The following is a 25,124-nucleotide window of genomic DNA, read 5'->3' as shown; positions in this document are numbered from 1 at the left end:
GTGCTCGGACCCTAACAAAACTAAGAGAACAATAAACACTGGGGAGGTTGGTGAAGCCAATAACTGCAGATCAGAAACACGCACATCTGCAGCCAGAGAAACTTGCAGAAAAAAAACAAAACACAAACTACAAGGGAGGGAAGTGATGTGGAAACGACGTCCCAAATCAAGGGCCAGAATCTAAGACTTGACTGTGTTCAAATGTCCAAAAAGCTTCTTTAAAGATCTCCAAAAAAAATCACCAGGATTTATTGTCGACAAAATGCCAAGAAGCATTTCTTAGTAGTGATAAACACCACAAGAAATACTGAAATAACTAAACTGTGCATCCATTTTTATGCTGTCAGAGTTGGCCACTTTTTCCACGCCTACAGGGTGTATTATTGGATAGACAGCTCTGACACTGTTACACTTTTCTAAATCTCTTAGTCAGATCTTGACATCAGGTTATCATATTTCTCCATTAGGTCATACTTTAAACAGAACATGCTCAGACTCGCCCTAGCCTCACGACACGCTCACCCCTACTATTTCTTTTGTGACAATCTTCATGCATGTTACACAATTCTGTATTATGTTTCTTATACATTTTTTCAAAAGTTATATTGCCTTTATTGCCTAAGTTTACACCATTATGTTTTGAGTAATCCACATTTCATTTTTCTAAAAAGCATGCGATTTCTCTTCACACCAAAAATACATATTTTTCTTTATGATCTTCCACCAACATTTCCAGACATCCTCATTGCTTCAAGACCTTTTTTTTCTCCTCACTTCTACACACACTATTTCAAGGCCTTTTTCCCCTTCCTCCACAAACACACATACACACAATATCATCAAAACATGAGGTGTTTTGACACTACTCATCAGTTTAATAGCATTTGCCATGATTGTCATCTTTTACTTTTAGCACATCGTACCCAAAAATATTATACTACAGAAGACACAAAGATATGCAGGGGTGACAGTTAAATGTATAGGGAGTGAAAGAGAAGACAGCAGGGGAGAGGTGCTCAGAGCATCATGGGAAGTTGCCCAGCAGTTTATGTCAATAGCAGCATAGGCAAGGAAAGGTTCAGGGTCATCTCACCCTGCACTGAAATATAATCGTTACCGCTACAGACCTTCAAACTTCATGTGGCCTTCAGATTAGCTCAAGAACAGTGCTTCAGCAGAGAGCTTCATGGAATGGGTTTCCATGGCCGAGCAGCTGCATTCAAGCCATACATCACCAAGTGCAATGCAAAGCGTGGGATGCAGTGGTGTAAAGCACGCCTCCACTGGACTCTAGAGCAGTGGAGATGCGTTCTCTGGAGTGACGAATCGTGCTTCTCCATCTGGCAATCTGATGGATGAGTCTGGGTTTGGTGGTTGCCAGGAGAACGATACTTGTCGGACTGCATTGTGCCAAGTGTAAAGTTTGGTGGAGGGGGGATTATGGTGTGGGGTTGTTTTTCAGGAGCTGGGCTTGGCCCCTTAGTTCCAGTGAAAGGAACTCTGAATGCTTCAGCATACCAAGACATTTTGGACAATTCCATGCTCCCAACTTTGTGGGAACAGTTTGGAGCTGGTCCCTTCCTCTTCCAACATGATTGTGCACCAGTGCACAAAGCAAGGTCCATAAAGACATGGATGACAGAGTCTGGTGTGGATGAACTTGACTGGCCTGCACAGAGTCCTGACCTCAACCCAATAGAACACCTTTGTGATGAATTAGAGCGGAGACTGAGAGCCAGACCTTCTCATCAAACATCATTGTGTGACCTCACAAATGCACTTCTGGAAGAATGATCAAAAATTCCCATAAACACACTCCTAAACCTTGTGGACAGCCTTCCCAGAAGAGATAAAGCTGTTATAGCTGCAAAGGGTGGACTGACGTCATATTGAACCCTATGGATTAGGAATGGGATGCCACTTACGTTCATATGCGAGTCAAGGCAGGTGAGCGAATACTTTTGGCAATATAGTGTATATAATAAGGTCATTAAGATAAGATGGAGCTCGGTCATTTATTTAGGATTTTATTCCTGAGGAGAAGGATTTTAAATTTTATTCCTTATTTTACAGGGAGCCAAAAAAGAAAAGCTAATATGGGAACTGGAGTTACAATAGTCCAGCATAGATTTTCATGGTTATTCAGCATCACTCTGAGATTGAATGTTGCTGATTTTGAGTCCTTGAGACTTATTTTGTGAGTTAAAGAACTTATCCTGCTGAAAAATAACTCCAAGGTTTCTCACAGCAGTGGTAGAGGATTCAGTGCCATCCAGAGTAAATTCATAGCTGGCTATTGGGTTTCGTTGCTGATTTCTGTGCTTTTCTGCACTCTCTATCTAAGGTCCTGCTAACACCATTTTATATTTATTTAGCATGACATACAAGCAGCAGCCTCAACAGCTGAACAATGAAGCAGATGTGGAAGTGCTAAAACCTGCCTTCCTTAGATGGCCACTTGAGGCTGTCTCCAAAAGTGAATCAATCCTCATATACCCACATGTTAAAAAGCTCAATTTTACAGCACAAATAAGCATCTCTACAGCCTGGTAAAAAAAAAAAAGACAGATTTGGTCTCGACAGCTAATTTCCTCATTCATCACATCTGTATGGGGTGAATTTTTGTATAACTTTCCCAATGTATTCAGGGTTAAAGTTGCACATAATTAAAGGATTCACAGCTTTGAGTGATACATGGGTGCCTTCATCTGTGGAGCATGAATTAGGTTTGAATGTATGCTATAGAAAAAGTTTTTAATTTGTGCTCTTGAAGTATCAAAGAAAATAGCTTCAGGATTATTGAGGGGGCTGTAATGATCAGTTGGTACTTTCATCACCCTGACCCTGTAGTCAATAGACAATAACCACCATAATGGTTGAATAAATATAAACACTTTGGCTGTAGTTTCATTCTCTTCATGTTGATGACTCGCATTTCTGTCCTGCAAATCCAGAAAAGAAAATGCTTTTGGGTCTGGTGTAGAAAATATTCCATCAAAGAGTATTTCTGCTCTGCAAAAATGAAACTTCAGTTTCTCTGAACCAACAATTTTCATTTGAGTGGTTAAATTCCTGTAGCTTGTCATACATTAGCTACTGCTAACAGCTTATAAACATCACTTTCTTTAATGTAAGGTCAATATATTGCAGAACAACAACAGAAGCTTAAATCCTCAACTGCATTTTCATATTCGTCTCCAAACTGATGTGCTGCGTGTTTTTCTGAGAACTTTGAATGAAAAAAAATGGTAAAAGTCTTCTGTGGGGCCAAATTCTTCTGGCATAAGAAATAAATACATTGACCGAGAGGAGGTGGTGAATGTGGTGGAGAGTTGCAGAGGTTCGTGACTTACAAAATTAACTCGCAGGTCTCCGGAGAACACAAATCCTGCCGAGGAGAAACACATTCGGCTGCCAGCCGATGTGAGGCAGCAAAGTGAGATTATTCCTCTCCGACAGGAGAAGAGGAGATAAAGATGTACCTCCTTCAACTTGGGTTTGACCTCACTCTGAAAGCGACAGCACAGAGGGTGCAGACAGAGTCGGATTTGCAGCCTACAGAAGCTGAAAAAGATATAAAACTCTTGGGCCAAAAGTCAAATATATAAAATCTAATCAGCCTTTTAGAAAAGAATAACACGAAACCTCTCCGCAGCCGTATCATCAGAGTTTAAACTCTTCTTTTTACTACCCCGTTTCATCAATATGGATATAAATCAGACACGAGTTTGAAGTACAGCAATTTTAATATTTCATAATCTAAGATATCTGAATAAACAGAGGAAAGTGCGGATCATTGATAATGCAATAATCCTGCAAAAATCATCTTCATCACTTTAATGAATATAACTCTGTTTGTAGAAAAAAAGCGCCTTGCAAATGTTGTAGCAAAATTTAATTTGTACTCGCATGAATTGCATTTGTAACGTGATGATCACAAGTAAGTCTGGACATGATTGTTCAATCAGAGCAGATAACAGATGTGACTGTGAATATGTTTTCTGCTATTTTGTTATGGTATGTAATTATGTTGTGACCAGCGTCAAGCACCAAGGTCTAACAACAACAGCTGAGGAGTCTCGTTTGTCTTCATGAGGAAGGCAAAGCTGTGCAGTGTGAAGGACAGATAGTATTACATGTGATATACAGTATCTCATAAAAGTGAGTACACCCCTCACATTTCTGCAACTATTTAATTATATCTTTTCATGGGACAACACTGAAGAAATGACACTGATATAAAGTAGTCAGTGTACAGTTTGTTTAACAGTGTACATTTACTGTCCCCTCAAAATAACTCAACACACAATGTCTAAACCGCTGGCAACAAAAGTGAGTACACCCCTAAGTGAAAATGTCCAAATTGGGCCCAAAGTGTCAATATTTTGTGTGGCCACCACTATTTTCCAGCATTGCCTTCCCCCTCTTGGGCTTGGAGTTCACCAGAGCTCCACAGGATGCCACCATAGAGTCTGTGGTTGCAAAAGGAATCCTCTTCTACTCCTCCATGACAACATCACAGAGCTGGTGGATGTTAGAGACCTTACACACCTCCACCTTCCGTCTGAGGATGCTCCACAGATGCTCAGTAAGGTTTAGGTCTGCAGACATGCTTGGCCAGTCCATCACCTTTACCTTCAGCTTCTTTAGCAAGGCAGTGGTCGTCTTGGAGGTGTGTTAGGGGTCGGTATCATGTTGGAATACCGCCCTGCTGCCCAGTTTCCAAAGGGAGGAGATCATGCGCTGCTTCAGTATATCGCAGTACATGCTGGTGTTCATGGTTCCCTCAGTGAACTGTAGCCTCCCTCCCAGTGCCGGCAGCACTCATACAGCCCCAGACCATGATACTCCCACCACCATGCTCGACTGTAGGCAAGTCACATTTGTCTTTGTACTCCTCACCTGGTTGTCGCCACACACGCTTGACACCATCTGAACCAAATAAGTTTTTCTTGGTCTCATCAGATTACAGGATATGGTTCCAGTAATCCATGTCCTTCGTCTGCTTGACTTTAGCAAACTGTTTTCGGGCTTCCTTGTGCATCATCTTTAGAAGAGGCTTTCTTCTGTTACGACAGCCATGCAGACCAATTTGATGCAGTGTGCAGCGTATGGTCTGAGCACTGACAGGCTGAACCCACACCTGCTCCCCATTCACACCTGAGACCTTGTAACACTAACGAGTTGCATGAAACCGGGGAGAGAAAATGGCTAATTGGGCCCAATTTGGACATTTTCACTTAGGGGTGTATTCACTTTTGTTGTCAGCAGTTTAGACATTAATGGCTGTGTGTTGAATTATTGTGAGGGGACAGTAAATTTACACTGTTATATAAACTGTACACTGATTACTTTACATTGTATCAAAGTGTTATTTCTTCAGTGTTGTCCCATGAAAAGATATAATTAAATATTTGCAGAAATGTGAGGGGTGTACTCACTTTTGGGAGATACTTTCCCATCTTTATTATTCATTGTTGCTCCTTTTATCCTTTAATAAATTACAAAAACAAATACTGTTGCACATTGACTATTTTTGCTATGGCTCATCCAGATTTCCACGACAGCAGATACATTATAAAGAACACATTTTCTAAATTTACAACAATAACAATAAAAAGAAATGATATACGCATATAAGTGAACTGTAGTTACCACTCAGATCATTTGGCAGCATGGAAGGAATTCACATTCTGCTGTCAGGAATTAATAAATGGTCTGATTATAGGATTTAATACTCAATATATTTAATGCGACTGCCTACAGCTTTTTCCTTAAAACCACAGTTAAGACCTTCCTTTGGAGAAAGCTAAAGAAAATGTTGCAGAGCATTTAATAAATTAAATCTGACATTTTCGACTCTTGCTTTGACATCCAGTCAGAGTGTTGTAATGTAGGTGGAGGGATGTCTTAGGAGGAATAAGGGTGTTAGTATGCATTGGTGTGCAGCTCTAAAGTCCTTGCTGTTGCCCTGCATTCAGCCCCGGAGAGTGTTGTGGAGGAATATTTGCTGAGTTCTGAGGCATTACTGCACCAAAGCGTTCATTTTGCCAAGTAAAGTTTGCTGTTTGAAAGGTCACACAGATTTTATCTGACTTCTCTCATGAGGACAGGTTCCTGCTGTGATTGTTAGGGTTAACTTAAAATGAAGCTTCAGCTAAACTTGTACCTCTCATGTTTATTACCATTGGGGATTCCTGCATTTTTTTCCTGCTTCCATCTAATCCTTAACTTCTGCTTCCCCAATTCTAACATAACTATATCAGACTAATGATGCTTCTTTAATGCTGTTCTTTATCTCTTTCACATCTTCAACCGTGTCACCTCTCCATCACCACCCTCAGGAGGATCTGAGAGATTCAACGTAAGAGTTTCATCTTCAATCCGCTGGTCTTATTCTACCAAGACCAGCATCTACACCTCAGGGTGATTCTACATCTTTTTTTTGTATCTTCTTGGCCTTTGCTTTAAGACGAAGCATCACTTCAGTGTAGTTTAATGTCCAAAGTCCTTCTCAGTTTTTAACCTCAAATAGGTGTTTCCATACACTTTTAAAAATGTAATGATTGTGTATTTGGTTGCATCCATGAAGAATGAGATAATAATGTGCTTTTTCTGACAAGGACTGAGGAGGTACAGTGGCTAAACTGAGGTTATTTCATAAAACGTCATAAACTGGCACTTGATCCATAGGGAAATACATTTAGCACAACCCCAAACAAGTATTTATGGCAGTAAAAATATATATTTGGATGAGTTCTGATTGTCAAACTTGAGGAAACATATCCATTGGTCATGTGATGATATATACACTACCGTTCAAAAGTTTGGGGTCACCCAGGCAATTTCATGTTTTCATACTTTTTATTCATGTGCTAACATAATTGCACAAGGGTTTTCTAATCATCAATTAGTCTTTCAACACCATTAGCTAACACAATGTAGCATTAGAACACAGGAGTGATGGTTGCTGGAAATGTTCCTCTGTACCCCTATGGAGATATTCCATTAAAAATCAGCAGTTTCCTGCTAGAATAGTCATTTACCACATTAACAATGTCTAGACTGTATTTCTGATTCATTTAATGTTAACTTCATTGAAAAAAAAAAATTCTTTCAAAAAAAGGACATTTCTAAGTGACCCCAAACTTTTGAACAGCAGTGTATGTCTGTGGTTACTCTGTTATGACCCGTGTGAGATTAATCTACTATTGATTATCTTGGAGCCATTTCATTAGAAGCAACTTTAAAATGTCAGGTGAACTGAGCTTAAGCAAAGCCTCAAGCATTATTTGTTTGTACAAGGAAGGTCAGTATATTCATCAGATCAGTGTGTGCGCTGTAAAAAAAAAAGCAGCATAATGGTGAGTAAAATCAAGAAAAACAAGTGAGAAGCGGCAGCAAGAATTGCTTCAGAGATCAAAGAGAATCTCCAGATACGACTCACAAAACATTTGAAAGAGGATTAACGTGTACGTGGAGAGATATGCTGCAGAAAACATCCACCGGAAACTTGAAGAACAAACGGTTAGGATTAAATTTTCATAAGACCCTGCACACAAAGACAGCAGCGTTAGGACCAAATTTAACCTACATGGATCTGATAGTAGAAGGTTTTTATGCAGAAAAACTCCAACCAGACTGTAAAGAGACAAAGACTGGAGGTAGATATGTTGAGATCTGCTCAAAGAATATTTGAGAAAAGAACCGGAGAAAACCAGAATCTTTAATGACCGTTGGAGGGCTCTGGTTTAATTCATATGTGGGATTTCATGAAGAAAATCAACTGAAAACTCTGCTGGAACAAACTTTTCCAACAGCTGCCACAGAAACTGCTTGATTCCAGAAAAATTTGTGGCTGTCCAAAACTTTTTATACAATTAGTAAATGTCCTTTGCCGCATTTAAGCATCTGAACAGTGCAGCGTTAAAGGTAATCAATTGGGAATATTCATTTAAATTGTCCCCCTTTATCACCACATTTCATAGCACAGCTCTTTCCGCAAACGTCCTGGAAATATATGAGGAAATAACGGATCCATCAAACATAACCCAATTCTGTTTGCTGAACGCCTCCTGAGCTCGGAGACTAGTTTACCTTTGAGCAGAGAAGGAATGGGGGTATTGAATGTCCCAAGGCTGCCTGTCAGACTTTACCTCTGATCTCTGCTCAGGAGACGACTGCAGAGAAACTGGACACAACACAAGAACAGCACAGAATCAATCTGCAGCTCCGACACGAACATCTGACAGAAAGCAACAGATGAAGCAAATTAACGACAGAACTTTATTTGATTTTACTGTGAAGCAGAAAGATGCCAGAGCTGCTTTTATTGTAGGTTTTATTACAAAGTGTAGCGATTCTCAGCTCATGTTGCAGAAAGAAAAGCCCTTGTGAAAGATCACAAAGTGTCTGCAATCAGAGAAACTAAAGTCTGCAGATCAGAGCTACATAAAGAGTTGCAGTGGTGGAAGACGTATTCAGATCCTTTCCTTTGCTTAAAAAATACATACACAGCAATGAAAAATACTCAATCAGAAGTAAAAGTCCTACTTGAGTAAAAGTCAGCAGCAAATTGTGATTAAAGTATTTAAGTAAAAGTACTGGTTTGGTCCCTTTTACTGATTATTAGGGTCAATATATAATTGAGGGACTTTTGAAGTCCATGGGATATAGCTTGTATATATTTTTATTAAAAGTTAAAAAAAAAAAAGCTAATATTTTTTAATGTTCATGTCTTTACAAATTCCATATTTTTTTTTAATGGAAACAATCATTTATTAACAAAAAAAAATGACTGGATATCACTAAAATGTCAGCTAAATAACCGTCAGAATTTAATAACAGCCACCTTCTAATTAGCTAAACAATAATAAAATGAGCTTATTCATAAAATGTTTTGATTGTTTTCTTATTGAGATAATCATGACAGATTTCTTTTTGGCAATATATCAAATTTTATATGGAAAATAACAAATTATGTCTGTGTCAAAGAAATTACTTTCAACTGAGTTACCCGTTACAGAAACATCTGTCAAGGAAGTGTGTTAATTCCAGATCACATGACCTGCTCCACATGATGTCATTTCCTCCTGAAGAAAAGACTGGAAGGACTCCAAGGCTTTCTGAGTTATTTAATATAAAGTAGTGTGTGACTTAAGTGTGAATTTATCGCATGTCAGCAGGTTTACTACAATATCTTTATGAAGAATTTTCAATTTCACTCAATTGTGTATATAACATTTAGAAGAATCTTTCTCTAAAAATGCCATGTGGTGTTTGGTTTTAGGCGGTCATGTTGATTTTAAGCCTGAAAACAGCAAAAATGTCAACTATGATACCTGTCAACTGTTACAAAAAGTCTCACAATTATATATTGACCCAATAATTGATAGATTATTAATAGTGAGGCTTCAGTGTGTCAGCAACATCTTATTGTTTTATGTGGTTTATATCCGGTTTTATGTACAGGATACATCTGAGGAATCTTTACATATTAAATGGGGGAGAAGGAAAGAAAAATAAACTACTGAAACTTGAATCTGTTTTCAGTTTTAGGACTTTTTCTCCAATCTTTAGATTTTTGGTGAGATATTGGATCAGTTGACTATTCCTTAAATGAGACCATGTGAGAAGTTTAGAGGGAAAAAAAAATCACCATTTAAAAAGAGACCCCAACTACACACTGATTTTTTTAAAAAAAAGCCAAAAATGATGGAAACCACTGGCTTTATCTTTAACAACATGCTGTATTTTAAAAGCTTGCTCTGTTATCTATCGTTTAAAATCTACACTTTTAAAGTAACGTCTATTTACTACTGCAGACCTACAAAATATCCTCAGCCTTCGGCGCTTTCATGAGAAGTCAAAGGTTCATTAATGAACACAGCTGAGTGCCTGACAGACCTGACGTCATGTTAAAACTTCTCCACAATCTCACTTTCTTATCTCTTTTCATTATCGTAACTCAAACTGCCCAGTGTCTAAAGCTCTGTGCAGTTTGCATTAACACCAACAAATCTTTTCATGAATAAAGCTGAACCTTTAAAAAACAAGTATCTGTAACCTGCTTTGGCTGCATCTGTTTTTAAAGGGACCAAACTTGGGCTCGTTTATATGCATCTGCCTCTTCTATTTGGACGGTTAATCCAGTATTTTCCACCTCTAGCTGCCAAACGATGCAAATTATTAACATTTTGTTCACCTTTGTTCCACAAGCAAAGTTAAAAATTGTCCCATGAAAATACTCCGTCCCCCAAAACTTATAGTTCACTGAGGTCAGATTCTCCTGCTGTAGAGGGATTACGCAACCAATTACAAGTAATTTATTCAAGTACTGTGCTCAAGTGCATTTTGAGGTTAATTTCCATTTTCGGCTCCTTTCACTTAGTCTCCACTAGATACTAAAAATGCATTCATGTTGTGTAATCACTGGGAAAATAGAAAGTACAACAGAAAATCTTGCATTTTTCATTTTTAAATATTACGACAGAATTAATTTTCTTGATGCTTTTCTTTTAAAACAAAACCTAAATATGCAGTCATTTTATATATTTACAGCCACATTCTATGAAAAAAAGAACTCTTCATTAAACTGTATTTTTATTTACTCAGATGATCCTTTTATGCCTCTGTGCTGTTTCAAGTATTTATCCCCTTCAGTTGATTTGCATTTTGAAGATAAAACTGCTTTTATGACACAATTTATTCATTTTTTTTATCATGTTGTTTCAATATATTGAAGAAAAAACTAAAAAACAGCGACTGACTGTAATCATTGACTGTTTCATGTAAAATTATGCCAAACTATTGCACAAAATTTGCATATTTAGTTTTTTCAGCGAGAAATGCTCTATTTTTCCACCAATTCACTTTGAGTGCAGGATATTTTACAAATATCTGCATCTCATTGTGCAATTTTCGACATTTAGTGAGTCAAAAATTTATTCTTTTAGCGTTCTTATCCCCATTATAACATAATTCCTGAAACTTTTTTTTTATCAAAAGCAGGCTGAAATAATAAAACTACACTTTTTTTAGATTTCTAGGAGTCAATAAATGATCAATAATTATTTATTTTACAATCCAAGCATCAAATCAGCTGCACTTTGATCAGTTAACATGAACACAGTTCTTTAGATAGGTGATACTGATCATAATCAGAATAATATTAGTATTCATTTAGACATTCTGCATATTTCTACTTTAACTTGAGTAAAATTATTCATGTTGAACTTATACTTCTAATGACGCATTTGCACACTGTTGTATTTTTACCAAATTAAAGCATTTGGATACCTCTTCCACCACCGTAGTATTTACCAAGAATAATTCTGGAGGCTGTGATCATACAAGACATGAAAGCTCAAAAGAACAGTTTAAGGCATTGCGTATGTGAGATCTGTTTCCTAATAAAATTAATCAGAGAGTCAAAAGAATTGATGGACTGAATTCAGATTGTCTGACATATTTTCAACCACAATACAGGAAATCAGCACAACTGCAGGATGATGAGTTCCAAATTTACTCACAAATGCAGTCAAATTTTATCTTAAAACAAGGTCAGAACTCCCCAACATCATGTCTCTGACAGACTGATGGGAGACACTCTCAGCCGAGACGAAGCTTGTGGGACACAGGTTTGTGCAAAAGTAGGACACAAGTTAATGTTTTGTTGAGCTAACTTCAAAGATTCAACTTGCTAAAAGTAAAATCTGCGGTCACTTTGACTGAACTTTAAATCAGACAAACAGAAGAGAAATAAATATTCAGGAAACCAGGCTCACTGCAGCCGAATTAACACATTTGGGTTGATAAATGTCATCTTAGTCATCATTTAAAACTGAGAGAAATACTCTCTACTGAGAGTATTACAGTGTGTACCGCAGTACTGTATAAAAAAGCATTTTATTAAAGTTGTGATTTAACAGCATGTGATAAACATTCTGTAAATGAGAGATCCTACGTCTTCAGATCTGTCCTCAGCTCTCACTGTGGAACAAACCTTTTCTTCCCTCACTAAATTTTGACATTAAATATGTGGACACAAACTTCAGAGAAACTGTGCAACTGTTAAAATATTAATGGACTTCAGCCTCCACATTGAATTTCAATCATTCCTCAAAGGCAGAAGGCACGAGGTGATAGACCCAGACATTGCTGGGTGCTCTATCTGTTCTTCAGGATGGATTACAGTGAAGTTTTATTGAGAACTACACAAGTATTTAAATAAGATTAGTGCTACAATAGCTTCATCTAAAAAATGCTCACACAATTCATTTCATGTGAAGCTGTGCTTTCCACTTAATGCTAAATGTTGTAAATAAGTTGTTTGATTTCCACTGATTTTGGCCTGTTCCCAGTCAGTGTTGGTGTTATTCACCTCATTCTCCAGGAGTTACTGGATGTCAGTCAAAGAGACATCAAGGCTCTCCCATCATACGAAGTTTTTTACTTAGATCAAATAATAACAAGGAATCCCACCTCACTGTTGTGTGTGTCAGCACCAATCGGTCAATTTGCAGTTTTGCATCCATGTCTGACCAGATTCATCTAATCTAGATCTAGTGATGACTTAAAAGTGTGCAAGTTTAATGGGAAATAAAAATTGTATTTGTTCATGTTGGCTAGATAAAGCTGTTTGTGAGTCTACAAATTCTAAAATATGGATGCTTCACACACTCCTTGAACCCAGCAGCATAGATGTGTACAATGAACAAGGCGACCAAGATTAGCATCAACAATTCAGTATCTGATCATATGTGGAACATGGTCACAGTATCTTCCATTGTTCCTGAAATATGGCGTTAAATAACAGCAAGAAAAATCTAAGAACAATATGATGTCAATATGAAGTTGACCTTTGACCTTTTGAGGAAAAAAACATAATTACTTAATTTTATCTTATCAGACATTTGCGTAAAAATGTGAGCATTATTAGCCTAAGTCCTTAAATTATTGTGTTTTATTTTATTTTTATTTAACCTGGTAAGTTAGTTGAGACCTGATTCTCATTTTCAATAACGACCTGGCCAAGAGGCGGCACACAAACAAGATGAACAACAAAAACAGATTACATGTACAGGCCTAGACTGCTCATGATGCCACTGTCACTCAAATCAACACCTTTAGTATCTATTTACATTCTTATAATAATTCATAATGTATGGCAACTGGTTGATGCTAAAACATCTGTCTGACTGAGATTTAAGGCCAAAGTGAGCGTAAACAGTCAAGTAGAAATATATTAACTCAATTTTTAATACAAAAGTTGTTCTTGTTGCTATGACTTGGGTAATAACTGATGTTTGTGTGTGTTTGCTATAACTTGGAAGTCTGCACAAGAGCAGAGACAACTCTGGTCTGCAGGAAATCCGACACGAATGGAGCGATGACTTCAGGTTTATTCAGGTGGACGTGATGATCGCCGGGAACAGTCACCACCGTGTGCTGAAAGAAACACAAATGATTCATTTCAACCTGCAATAACTTTATGGCCAGAAACGAGGTGAGAACATGACACTCACTAACATATGCTGGAGAAACCACTGAGTCCTGAAAGATGCACTACGAAGCGAGATTAGCGGGTTAGTGAGGTATGTTGTGCCTAAGTGTTCAGTGTCACAAAGGTGGCTCTCTTTTAACCTGCTATATCAACACTGTGACTTATGCAGTGGCGCTAACCTGGTCGGGAGCAGGGTATGTTCAAAGTTACAAATTTAAATCGGTTGTAAGAAGCGTCTCCCTTTAACCAAATCATGTCCTGATGACTCTCTAGGAGCGATGCAGATTTTCAGCTGAGGGAAAATGCTGCATCTGCAAGCCTGCTGAGGAGTACAATGCTAATTCCACTGAATGAAGCTGTGCAGTTACAGCAGCACAAATTATACGAGTTGTGTTGTCATGGGAACCTACGAGTATTCAGTTAGTGATGCAGAAATTGCATACATTTTAAGTTTGGTCATGATTTGCCGTCAAGACCATTTTACTCTGCTGGTACTGCAGGTGATAGAGCACACATTAGAAATCTGACTAGTCTATTGGTTTTTATGAGGGCCAATACTTTCATAGCACTGTATGTACAGATGGACAAAACATAGGGAGGGGACACTAAAAATAGTAGTTATCAGTGGGTGATTTGCAAGCAAGGTGCTATGATGAAAAAAGAAAAAGAGACTAAGGGGTCAAGCAGACAGCATCAAGGAATTAAAATACACTGCATGTCCACAAAAGAAAAGTTGCCACCTGGATTTAACTAAGCAAAGAGGTAAGAGCCTTCCATTGAATAATTACTGCAGTGATGAATATGCTTCAGCTGCAACAACTTATTTAACCCTAGCTGATGCAGTGAAGAGCTTCTCATTTCTTAAACAACCATGTTGGAAGACATATCTTGTGGTGTCAATCTGTTTCGCAAGGATTAAATTACTGACCTGCATCAAGCAAAGAAAACAACTAAGGAGATTTCTGAAACTACTAAAATCAGGTTAAGAACCGTCCAACTCGTTATTAAAACCTAAAGGATAGTGGTGAACCATCATCTTGGAGGAACAAATGTGATCGGAACAAACTCTTAGATGAATGTTAGAGTGTGCAACTTTCTTTTTTGGACGGGCAATGTATAAGGGGCTTTAAGGGTGTCTCCTGACATTACTTCGTTATACAGGAACCCTTCAACCTCTACATGATTAGCAACACTTTACCAAAGAACTTCTCTTTTTCATCAATAGTGTGAATGTACTGAATAAATCTGTATTCTTCTTCAAATATCACCTTTTAAGTTAATGTGTTTACAGAAAGTCTTATTTACAAATCCACCACATTGCGTAACCTCCTCATTTATTTGAGGTGATTTTAGTTATCCTAATGAATTCAAGCCCTATATTCACACTGTTCTGATCCCTACCAACAGCTGTGGAAAATATCTGGCTTTTTAGCAGCTAAACGCTCCGACTCTCTGTCCTCTGCTTGATGCCGACCAGGTAGTACACAGCAGATTTACAGAGCTTTTTTTTTTGCTGAAAACTACCTGCTGCAGGCAAAAACGACACTATGAGAGCAGCGAGAGAGAATCCGAAGAGTAAAGTTGCAGGCTGAAAAGATAATGAGATGAAACTCGCTTAAAAGCTCTGCAAAGCTGTGGGGAGCTGCAGATTCAGCTGATAATTCTCTGTAGCTTCATCACTATGAGCAGCTTCTTTCACAGTGACACATCTATCGTATGCATTAGTGTCATTATGGAAATACTGAATTATTTTGACACTGGAAGATTCTCTTTTGTTGCACAGTGATAATCCATCATATCTTTCCACCACCAGCTGACAGCTCGTTGGAGACGTTTAACAGATTTACATCCTCCGCTCTCCCTCATCAGCAGTGCTTGACCAAGTTGCAGTATGTAGGTCAGTGTTGAGGTACACAGCTATAAACATATCTGCTGCCTCTGAGACATTGTTCTCTCTACTACGCTGCTACTGTTGCATCCGTCTATCTGCCGCCGTCTGTCAGTCGGCTCGACACAATTACACACACGCTTAATGCCTAAAAATAAACACAAAGATGCAAGTGTACCTGCTTCACACAAACAGTCTACAAAAGCACACTCACATTTCGGTCCCTATAGGCCTGCACAATTGCTGATGTAAATTGCTTTTGTTCCGGTTCAGCAAATATTTTTTCAAAGCCGTTTTCTGCTCTGTTGAGACAAAGAAGAGATTGTTTGTGTATTTAGTCCAGTGCATTGCAGAATTATGCATGTAATAAGTAAACATGAGGCAGAAGCATGTCTTACAGAATAACTAGAACAGAGGCTTGTATCCTGGGCAGGAACTCCCAACACTGCTCCATAGTAATGCGTGCTACGTTTTTCTGAAAACATAAAACAAATCACAGTCTACGTGTATTTCTTGACACCATGGGGAGAAATAGTGCAGTCCAGAAGTAACCTACCAGATTAATACGAAAGTCTCGGGAGAACACGAATCCTGCAAGAGAAAAATACACCTACTGCATAAGAGCAACCATTTTTCTATTATGAGATGCAGCAACATAAAAGCAGAGGAAGATAAATATGTACCTCCTTCAACTTCAACTAGACCTCTTTCCAGAAGAATTTTTGCAGACTGTTCAGACAGAGACTGGTTTCCAGCCAACAGCCTGAAGATCGTACAAAGACAGTTAGTGGATGAGTGGCTGTTCAGGAGTCTTTTATAAATGCAGGAACAGGAGGGTGCGATACCTCTCTACTGCCTTCTCATAAGTGTAAACTCGTTCCTTCTTCTCTTCCTTCTTTTTCTCAAACTGAAGCAACTCATCTAACCCCTGCCTCATCAGCCTGGGGATTTCTTTCTGTAAGAAAACACATAAATAATGAGGAGAGCAAGTAAACATTACTGACAGGAGCTGACTGTACAGAGCAGCTCATTGTTAAATATTATGAAGGCACATTGCAGTAATATATGATGAATCGTTAACACAGACGTAAAGGACAAAGATGTGCCAGAGTCAATTACATATTGGTGGCTAAAAGCATTTCTTCAATGTGATGCCTTTCAAAATGTCAAGTAGCTACATCTTTCTTTATTTTCTCACAGTGTGGAGTTCTTTAGGTGCTGGCATGAAGCCATGAAGACTTTTAAAGTAAATCAAACTGAAATTAGCTGGAGGTCACTAGACAGGTGCTGGAACACTGGAAAGAAAACAACAATACATTTTAAATGCTTGCACTCAACTTTGTACATAAAGCTCTGGGTGCTCAATAGAGAAATTTCCTCAAAAAATGGCCTTTGATGCAAATTAAAAAGAAGCCATCACATTAACCTTTCGGAGAAAATAATTCACTGTCTGCCTCTCAAACACTCATTTCTTCCCTTTGTTTGTTTCCAAAAAAAAAAATCACCACCTTTAATCAGAGTGCAGCTAAAATGTTAATGCTGACAGCTTGTGCCGGTAATTCACTGCTAAATGTGAAATAAGGAGCTCATTCTTGTGCTAATGATGACTTCTACAAAAGCAAACTGGGGGAAAATTACAATAATGGTGGGCCCCATGTAACAATAAATTCCAAACACGTAGGAGGCTTCATGAAACTGTCTTGCAGGCTCATAGTCTGAGACCCCTGGTGTAGATAAATATGAAAATATTTTCTCCATCATTAGCATCGCTGAGAAAAGCTGCAGAGCCTCAAGTATATTCCTTCACCGTTTAACTTAACAACAAATTAGAGCCCTGTGTAAAAACTGTGAAGGGCAGGTGGGAGGCAGAGCTTGTTCTTAGTAGAATTATACTTTCTGTATGTGATTTTGTTTCAGATCAAGCTTTTAAAAAGGCTGTATGCTAATTAAATCAGTCTCTGGTCGCAAACACAGATGATACTTTTAGCAGGTTGACTCTTTCCTCTGCAAATCACACTCATATGTTTAATTCTTGTCTGAAACTCTTAATACTATCTTGAATCTCTGTCTTTAATTGCCTCTTTTTTGTGTGTGTAGCAAAGGATTCGACTGGTTTTACTGAAGGAGGGAGAGATGCTGCAGTCAAATTGCAGTTTCCATCCATCTCTGCCTCTGTTTCTGAGCTATGGGGTTAAAAAAAAACGTCCAGTGAAGTGATTTGCACATCATCAGGATGTCACGGTAAAGTTGACCTTTGACTTTTTTAGATATAAAATAGCATCACTTCATAATTTTGCCCCATAAGACAAAGTGACCTTTGATTACCAAAGTCTGATCAGGTCACGAGAACACTTGTTCCAAATTTGATGAAATCTCCTCAAGACATTCAAGAGAAACTGTGTTCATCAGAATGAAACGGACACCCCATAAAAATGAAATATAATTCAGCAGGTCCACTGAAAACCATAGAGTCACTCACCTCCTTGAATTGAATAACATTTTTTTGTAAATAAATCAGCCTTCATTCAGACCCTAAAACTTAAGTAATGGGTGAAATGCAAGCATTATTTCAATGTTTTGATATGGCAGCATGATTAATTTTATGTCTTTTTATTAAATCATTGATACATTATTATTGTTACATTAAAATTATTATTCTATTTGGATTTACAACTATTGATTTATTCTATTCTATTAAGCACCGAACCTGGGGGGACAGAGCATTCTCCATATCTGCCCCCACACTCTGGAACTCCCTGCCACAACACATCTGCACAGACCTGACCACTTTAAAATCACTCCTCAAAACCCACCTGTTCAGAACTGCCTTTAATACAGAATACAAACTTATTTTTGTGATGTATTTTATACCTTGTTTTATGATGCTCCTCTATTTTTAATGTTTGATGATTGTTATGTAAAGTGTCTGAGTGTTTTGAAAAGCGCTATACAAATAAAATGTATTATTACTATTATTATTTTTTTCCCCCAATACAGTGATACACTCTGCAGGATTCAATGTTTAGCCAGTGATTCACAGAATATGTGGATTTGGCAGCTGTGTCACTGAAAATTGTTTCCAATTTTTGTTTTTTGAGAAAGAAAAAAAAAGTACCGTTTCTGTGGGTAAAAATCCGTAGGAGTCCAGCAGTACGAGGGCATCCACCATGTCAGGATACAAAGCACTGAACTGTGCAAAACACCATATGGACGATGATTACACACAATCCAACGGTCTCAATTATGTATCAATTATGATCTAATAGGTCGTTTACCATTCCACCGATGTTACCACCTGAAATTAAAAGCACAAAAAGAAGGCGGCCACATAAATAAAACATCCCACAGATATTTTAAAGCTCTAATGCTTTCATATCACTGCACTCACCCATGCTGTGGCCTATGATGGAGAATCTGCTCCACTGCAGCGCTGTGGGAGTAATTTCACACATCATCAGCCAGGTTTCAGTATCTCATCACAGAACAGAGACCATTTTTAGTTCAAAGGAAACATCACTGTTGCGATTCAGCTGTCATTAAGACAATATGGTTAAAAAAAAACATATTCATTAAAGGGTTTTTACATAACATGTTAACTTTAAGCAGCACCTCCTGGTCTTCCTCACCGTGTGGCGTTTAATTGGCTCAGATGAGTTTATTATTTTTCTTTCCTAATTTCTAAAAACAGCATGAAAGCTCTGGACAAGATTCATAAGTGGACCTTAAGTTAAGTTTCCTGCTGAACCACCAAAAGGTCAGAGAGGGAACTCTATTTCATACATTCATACATTTTGCATTCCCTCTGATGCGCAGAGAAGGTTGAGTACTATGATATTGGATTATGCATTATGCAGTGGACCACCGCTGGTTCTGACCACAGTGTGAACGGGTGCACCTTCAGCTGTTGCCAAAGTCTGAATCACTGCAGCTAGATGGATAACTAGTGGAGCTGGTTCACCTCTATGTCACCTGCTGTCGAGTCTGATTGAAAGCAGCTTTGATTGTGACTGCAGGATGACAGAACTTTGGCTGTGCTTCAGTTGTTATAATTCTGGCTTTGGTGCATTGCGTGCTGAATACTTGAATTATTTGAGAAATTACTGTCATTATAGAAAAAAATAAGAGTCTAAAATAATTTCAGGTTTCCTTGTTGGCTGCCATTGGGACTGATTCACCTGCAGATTTTTAGCTGTTATGTTAGTGACTGTATCTGTAATCCTCCCAAGGCAGCCAAGTCTAAATGTTGAAAAAAACCCACCCTGGAGCACATTTAGGAGGAAGCTTGACAGTGTTAGAAAACATGAACAGAAAACTAATGATGGGTGACCAAAGTAATAACGGAAACAGTAATTATTCTGGGCATAATTAATGAACTGATTAACCTTTGTGCAGTACATGTTTTTGTTAGCTGAGTGTTGCATTAAAGCTCCTGTATTTCTGAACTCCCGTGGTGTGTTGGCAAAACATCTGTCTCATCTGAAGCACCAGAGGCTCAAATCCTGCTTGGCTTAATAATGCTGTCTTAGTTCATGTGAATAAGAGCAGTTATAGTACAGCTAAAGTATACGTGGCATACATAGGACCATGGTCAGACCAGCACAGAAGCTGCAGTGACTCTGTAATGTCGCAGTTTTGCCTTTTGTGCAGTAATGAACAATAAATGCAGCATGTTAAGTGTCACAACATTTCTCCCAGTGTTTCTCTCAGCTTCTTAGACTAACACAATAGCTGTCCCTATGCTCAGTAAATGGAAAATCTGCCCAAGAGCATACATTTTTTAGAACACAATTTGATATGACACAATCTGTTTATATATTCAAGATAAATAATCCACTGAAAACCGACAACCAGTGAAACTGAATTACTGTATACTATTCTATATTCCTTCTTGCCTGCTGCCTGAACAAACGCTCGTGTTTGATTTGAATTAGTGGCTAAACATGTTTTGCATCTCCTTGAACACACACACACACCGTCAATGACTCTGCGTACATCCATCAAGTATGAAGAAAACATGGACAAAATCCCAGGGGGGCGATGAGATGAGCGGCCGTGACCTGGCAGGTCCACCGCCACAAATCGACACTCTGGTTGGAAAGAAAGAGAGAAAAAAGAACTGTCTCACCAAGTGATTCAATATTTCTGTAACCAAACACCCTTGTACAATAAACTAAAAGAAAACTAACTGTAAGGCAGATTTCAGTGTCCTCACCCAAAAAAACCCCAATTAGCCAGCTACAATTATAAATTCCTGGTTTTGGGCACCAGTAGCAAAATCATTATCAAAGAACATGAGTGTAACCCAGAAAAATGTTCCAGTCATTTAGGAGGGGACGCAGATGTTCTAACAGCTGAGCTGCTGCACCTGCAACCACAAGCTGCACTGCACAGTCACACGCTTTCAAAGAGGCAAAGTCAAATTAAGCGGACGACATGCAGATGACCGAGCTGGATAGTCTTGTAAAAGCAGACAGTTGTGGAAAATGAAGCACTTGTTCAGACAATATTTGCCCCAAAACTTAACCTATTGCTCTAAAATTTCCGTACAGTGGGAGTGGAAGCAGGAGCAGCTGAACATCTTCATGTGAAAGTTAAATGACAGACTGTGTTGCTGAAAAAAACAGGAAAATGAAGAAAGAATCGTCATTAAGCTTCAGTGAGAGAGTTTCACAGCGCTTTCCCAAAACTACAATAGCTCTAAAAGAACGCTTTGGGCAAAATGTGAAGTGTAATGAAAATGTGAAGATTAACAAGTGGGATGCTATGAACAAACAGTGCTACATTTTAAAACAGATATCCAGTTCACAAAAATACAAGTCACCTTTGGGTAGAAGAGGAATGAGAGTGTTGAATGACCCACAGTTGTCAGCCCAGCCGTGCAGGCACAGCACAGGATGACCGTGATCAGGACCCCACACCTTCCCTCTGATCTCTCCCCATGGCACCGGTACAGAGAGCTCTGAAACTGGACACAACACACTATAAGTGTTTAGGAACATTTGTGCTGTCCACCTGCTGTTAGACACTGAACTGGAGGCAGAATCAGTTTCAGTTCTGAATGTAACATGCCATCGGAACAGGTTTGTAAATAGCGTTTGCCGGGAAAAAGTGTGTTTGCTTTTAGGAATTAATTTTGTGTACTGATTACACAATTAGCTAATCGCATGATTAGCTGACTAGCAGAGATTGAACATCAACAATTCTGATGATAGATTTAACTGATTTAAACAAAACTGCACCTCTTCAAACTAGAGGATTTGCTGCTTTCTCCGGGATTATAAATTGAATATTTTGAAGTTTTGCACTCAAACCAATCTCAGGACCCGAGGAACTGTGATGAATATTCCTTGCTGCCTCACTTCTCAAATAAGAAAATATGATTTTAGACCCAGGCTCTGGATGTTTCACATTAAATCCTCTCCTACCACTGGTAATTCCAAATAAGAATAAAAAGCTCACCTTTTTTTCCCACTGCTTTTAGATCTTCCTGAAGGTGTTCTAGTCGTGTTTAATCCTAGTCTCTGTTGTTTTGTATTCATCACTTTCCTGATTTCAGTAGATTTTTTTCTGTATTTTTTTGACCCTATATTTCCACATTTTTTAAATTTAAGTTGTACCCTTAGCTATGCCTTTCACGTGTCTGCCTTCACATGTGTTAATCCTTGTCATTTCCTCCATGCACTCATATAGACTATTGCTTGTATTTGGCATCTTCTGTTTCCTTCCTATTTCAGAGAAGTTCTTCCTCCCTACTTTGAGAAACATGCTCATAGTAAATCTTTGGATTTGTTGGGTTTTCCCATCTCAACCTTACAATTCAGTTTAGTCAGGTAAATTTCTATTTTATATATTCATGTTGGGCTTAAACCAAAATACTTGCTCAGAAAAAAAATGACATTTATAAATCCACTGTAGGATCTTAATCTTAATATGTAAGCTTGTTAGGCACCATTGAACTAATTCCTCCTTTGAAAAGCAATTAACGGTTATTTTCATTATTAAATATTCTGTCAATTACTTATACTATCATTTGATGGGGAAATTGTGAAAAAAAATCCATCACAAGTTCTGAGAGCCCATGATGACATTGTCAAAAAGTCCAAAACCATACAATAGTAGATCATATCTATGTGAAAAGCCAGCATGTTTAGCATTTTTGCTCCAGTACTAAATTTTCTATCAGTTAATTGAAAAACTACATTTTTATCAGTTGTTTTGCCTTTTAAAGTTACATAAATACTGTACATTGATACTTTTTTCAGCATCCAAATAAGAAATCAACTTTATCATACAATCTACATTTAAAAATGGTATTGGACAGCATTTAAAAGTTAAAATCACTCCCACTGAACAGGTTGTGTGCTTGCATGTCCTGTATTAAGTTCATTAAAGAGCTTCTTTTTTTTTTTATAAAAAGAATCTGGACAACACAACTTAATCTCTGCAGGTCATACACAAGTACATATACTAGTTACTGTTTAAAGTGGCCCCACTTTGTTTCTGTCATTTTAAGGTCACACAAACAACTACTGTTATTCTGAAAAGTTAACAAACAGACAATGTTTAAAACCCCTCAAAGGTTCGTCTAAAACATGGAATCCTCACTGTCTCTTTTAACTGAATAATGAACATTTTTAACCTGTTCTTGTTGTTAAACGACCTTCATAAAATTGTAGAAAAAACAACGCTCTGTGACCTGAATATATTCTACTCTACGGCCATTTCAATTCATGAACAACATCTTCAAGTCAACTTTCATGCAAACACGATTCATTACACTAACAAAGAAAGTATTAGCCGAATCCCCCCTCAACCTGCTGTTACCTGCTTGCTTCATTGTGCTGGATGTCAGGTGTCTGACGCCTTTCAAAGCTTGTATCATCGCAACGAACGAGTAAAACAACGCGAGAATGCAAAATAAATGTAAATGTTTCGACGTCAGACAACAAAACTGCCACTAATTCTAAGCTTATTTACTTTAACAACGTTTTTTTTCAGTCACTACTATCGTTTTCCGGGTGCGGACAACCACGTGATGTGAGCTGACGATGTTATTGGCTACACGGACACTGGACTAATCACCGCTCAGAGGAGGAGGGGCTTACCTTTCACCCAATGTGATGTGAAACGTTGACCGGCAGAGGGCTTGATGGCTCTGTGACAAGTAGAGGAAAGAGAAATGGAAAAGTTTCAAGACAGAATAAGTACAAGCGTCTGTAATGTATCTGAAAACAAAGAAAGACAGAACGTGCAAACAAGGATGTAATTTCTAGTGGGAGTCACTTTTCAGTCTTCTTTTATGCCCCTCATTTTTCTACGTACTGAACAAAAATATAAATGCAGCATATCATATTTTTATCAATACTATTGACTCTTCTCTACATAGGGGAATAAGTGTTTGTTGTTATAGATTATAGCATCTTTCAACAGAATGATCATCACGAATCAGCCAAATGTGTGCTACATTAGAGATGATAATGGACAGATAAAGACTGAGGTCATAGACCAGAAATTGCAAATCAGTAATGATTCACACATCTGCAACACATAGAGGTAATGAGGTTGTCGATGTGGTTTGTGTAATGTTGTCCCACCCTTCTTGAAGGTCTTTGTGTTGTTAGTGGACATTTTGGGGGACAAGATGATTTCTTTGATGATAAATGGTGGAGTTGATGACGTTCAAGTGCCTGGTAATGGCCCTACCTTACATGCCAGCATCCAGCATGTCAGCAGCTCCTTTTTTCTCTTGTCTTCTGTGGGATCATGTGATTTGAATAAATCTGTATTTGAAGGAGGCTTTCTATAGTCAGTCACTGGTCAGGGAGAGTGTCTGTGCACTGGTCTGACGATTGCTCTTTAAATCCACGCCCAACTTGGGTGTAGATTAACTCAAGAGGTCAAGAGTTTGTAACCAGTTTAACAGCTCAAAACCTTTTTCTGCTTCTAAATTTAAAACTTTCCTTAACAGAACCATAGATTAGATTTTTAAAATTTTTTTACTCCAAGTCACAAAAGCAAGACTATAGTTTTTGTTCGGTGCAATTTCAGGTTGATGTTCTTTTTTTTTCTTAAGTCTTTCTGAACATTGTTTTAAAATTGTTACACTGCTGGCATCCACATGTGCATGTAGAAAGGAGCTGATAAAATGTGCTTATCTGAGACACTTTCCATTAATACAAGATCATAGTTTAATAACAGCAAGTGGTTTACAGGTTTATTATGTGCCGTATGCAGCCTGTGTGCATATTGAGGCTGTCCATATGCCCACACTTGTATTCTTGAACACTTAAGCGCGAGTTCATGCGGCACCAGATAGTTGGCAGCAAGAATGTTCCATGTTGGAAAAACACCAACACACAAGACACTTTACTGGATCTGCAGTTGCTGCACTCTTTCCTTAATACTGTTTTGGATTCAGGGACATCTCACATCTCACCACAGTCTACTGCTCCCTACCAGTCCACTTGTCGGCAGTACCGTGCCTGTAGACTAGTTTTAGGGCCAATATTAATGAAGGTAATCACAGTTTTTGACGTTAGATGCAATGCAAAGTCAAGGCCAAGGAGAATTCTGTATATCTGACTTATAACCTACATCAAATATATCCCTTTATCAAATAATTTGATAAATATGCTCTTTAACTGAACAAATATTAGACAGAAAACATTTAAAATCACATAATTTATATCTTTGTTATATAGAATATGTGCCTCCATTTAATGCCTCAGTTGT

The 25,124-nt window shown here is 38.1% G+C and overlaps 1 protein-coding gene across 1 annotated transcript; it reads right to left on the bottom strand.

Moving 5' to 3' along the window:
• Positions 1 to 8,272: 8,272 nt before the first annotated feature.
• Positions 8,273 to 23,433, bottom strand: serhl (serine hydrolase like). Its single transcript, XM_023272786.3, has 12 exons — positions 23,217 to 23,433; positions 21,214 to 21,357; positions 20,366 to 20,479; positions 18,781 to 18,822; positions 18,668 to 18,687; positions 18,508 to 18,582; positions 16,238 to 16,347; positions 16,076 to 16,155; positions 15,949 to 15,983; positions 15,791 to 15,867; positions 15,607 to 15,694; positions 8,273 to 13,449 (listed from the first exon to the last, which is right to left on the bottom strand). Exons 1-12 carry the CDS (start codon positions 23,272 to 23,274, stop codon positions 13,321 to 13,323), a joined length of 972 nt encoding a protein of 323 aa, XP_023128554.2. The 5' UTR covers positions 23,275 to 23,433; the 3' UTR covers positions 8,273 to 13,320.
• Positions 23,434 to 25,124: the final 1,691 nt, after the last annotated feature.

Source organism: Amphiprion ocellaris, chromosome 4 (genome assembly GCF_022539595.1).
Source record: "Amphiprion ocellaris isolate individual 3 ecotype Okinawa chromosome 4, ASM2253959v1, whole genome shotgun sequence".
In the NCBI taxonomy this organism is placed as follows: domain Eukaryota; kingdom Metazoa; phylum Chordata; class Actinopteri; family Pomacentridae; genus Amphiprion; species Amphiprion ocellaris.
This window is presented reverse-complemented; position numbering and strand designations above follow the sequence as displayed.

What these genes read in the sequence shown, in the direction of transcription:
- serhl (XM_023272786.3), bottom strand. Translation starts at nt 23,274, where the DNA reads ATGATACAAGCTTTGAAAGGCGTCAGACACCTGACATCCAGCACAATG. An exon ending in CAGCACAATGAAGCAAGCAG is followed by an intron (nt 21,358 to 23,216) that starts GTAACAGCAGGT and finishes TGTTGTGTCCAG; the next exon opens with TTTCAGAGCTCTCTGTACCG. An exon ending in GATTTTTACCCACAGAAACG is followed by an intron (nt 16,348 to 18,507) that starts GTACTTTTTTTT and finishes GTTTTCTTACAG; the next exon opens with AAAGAAATCCCCAGGCTGAT.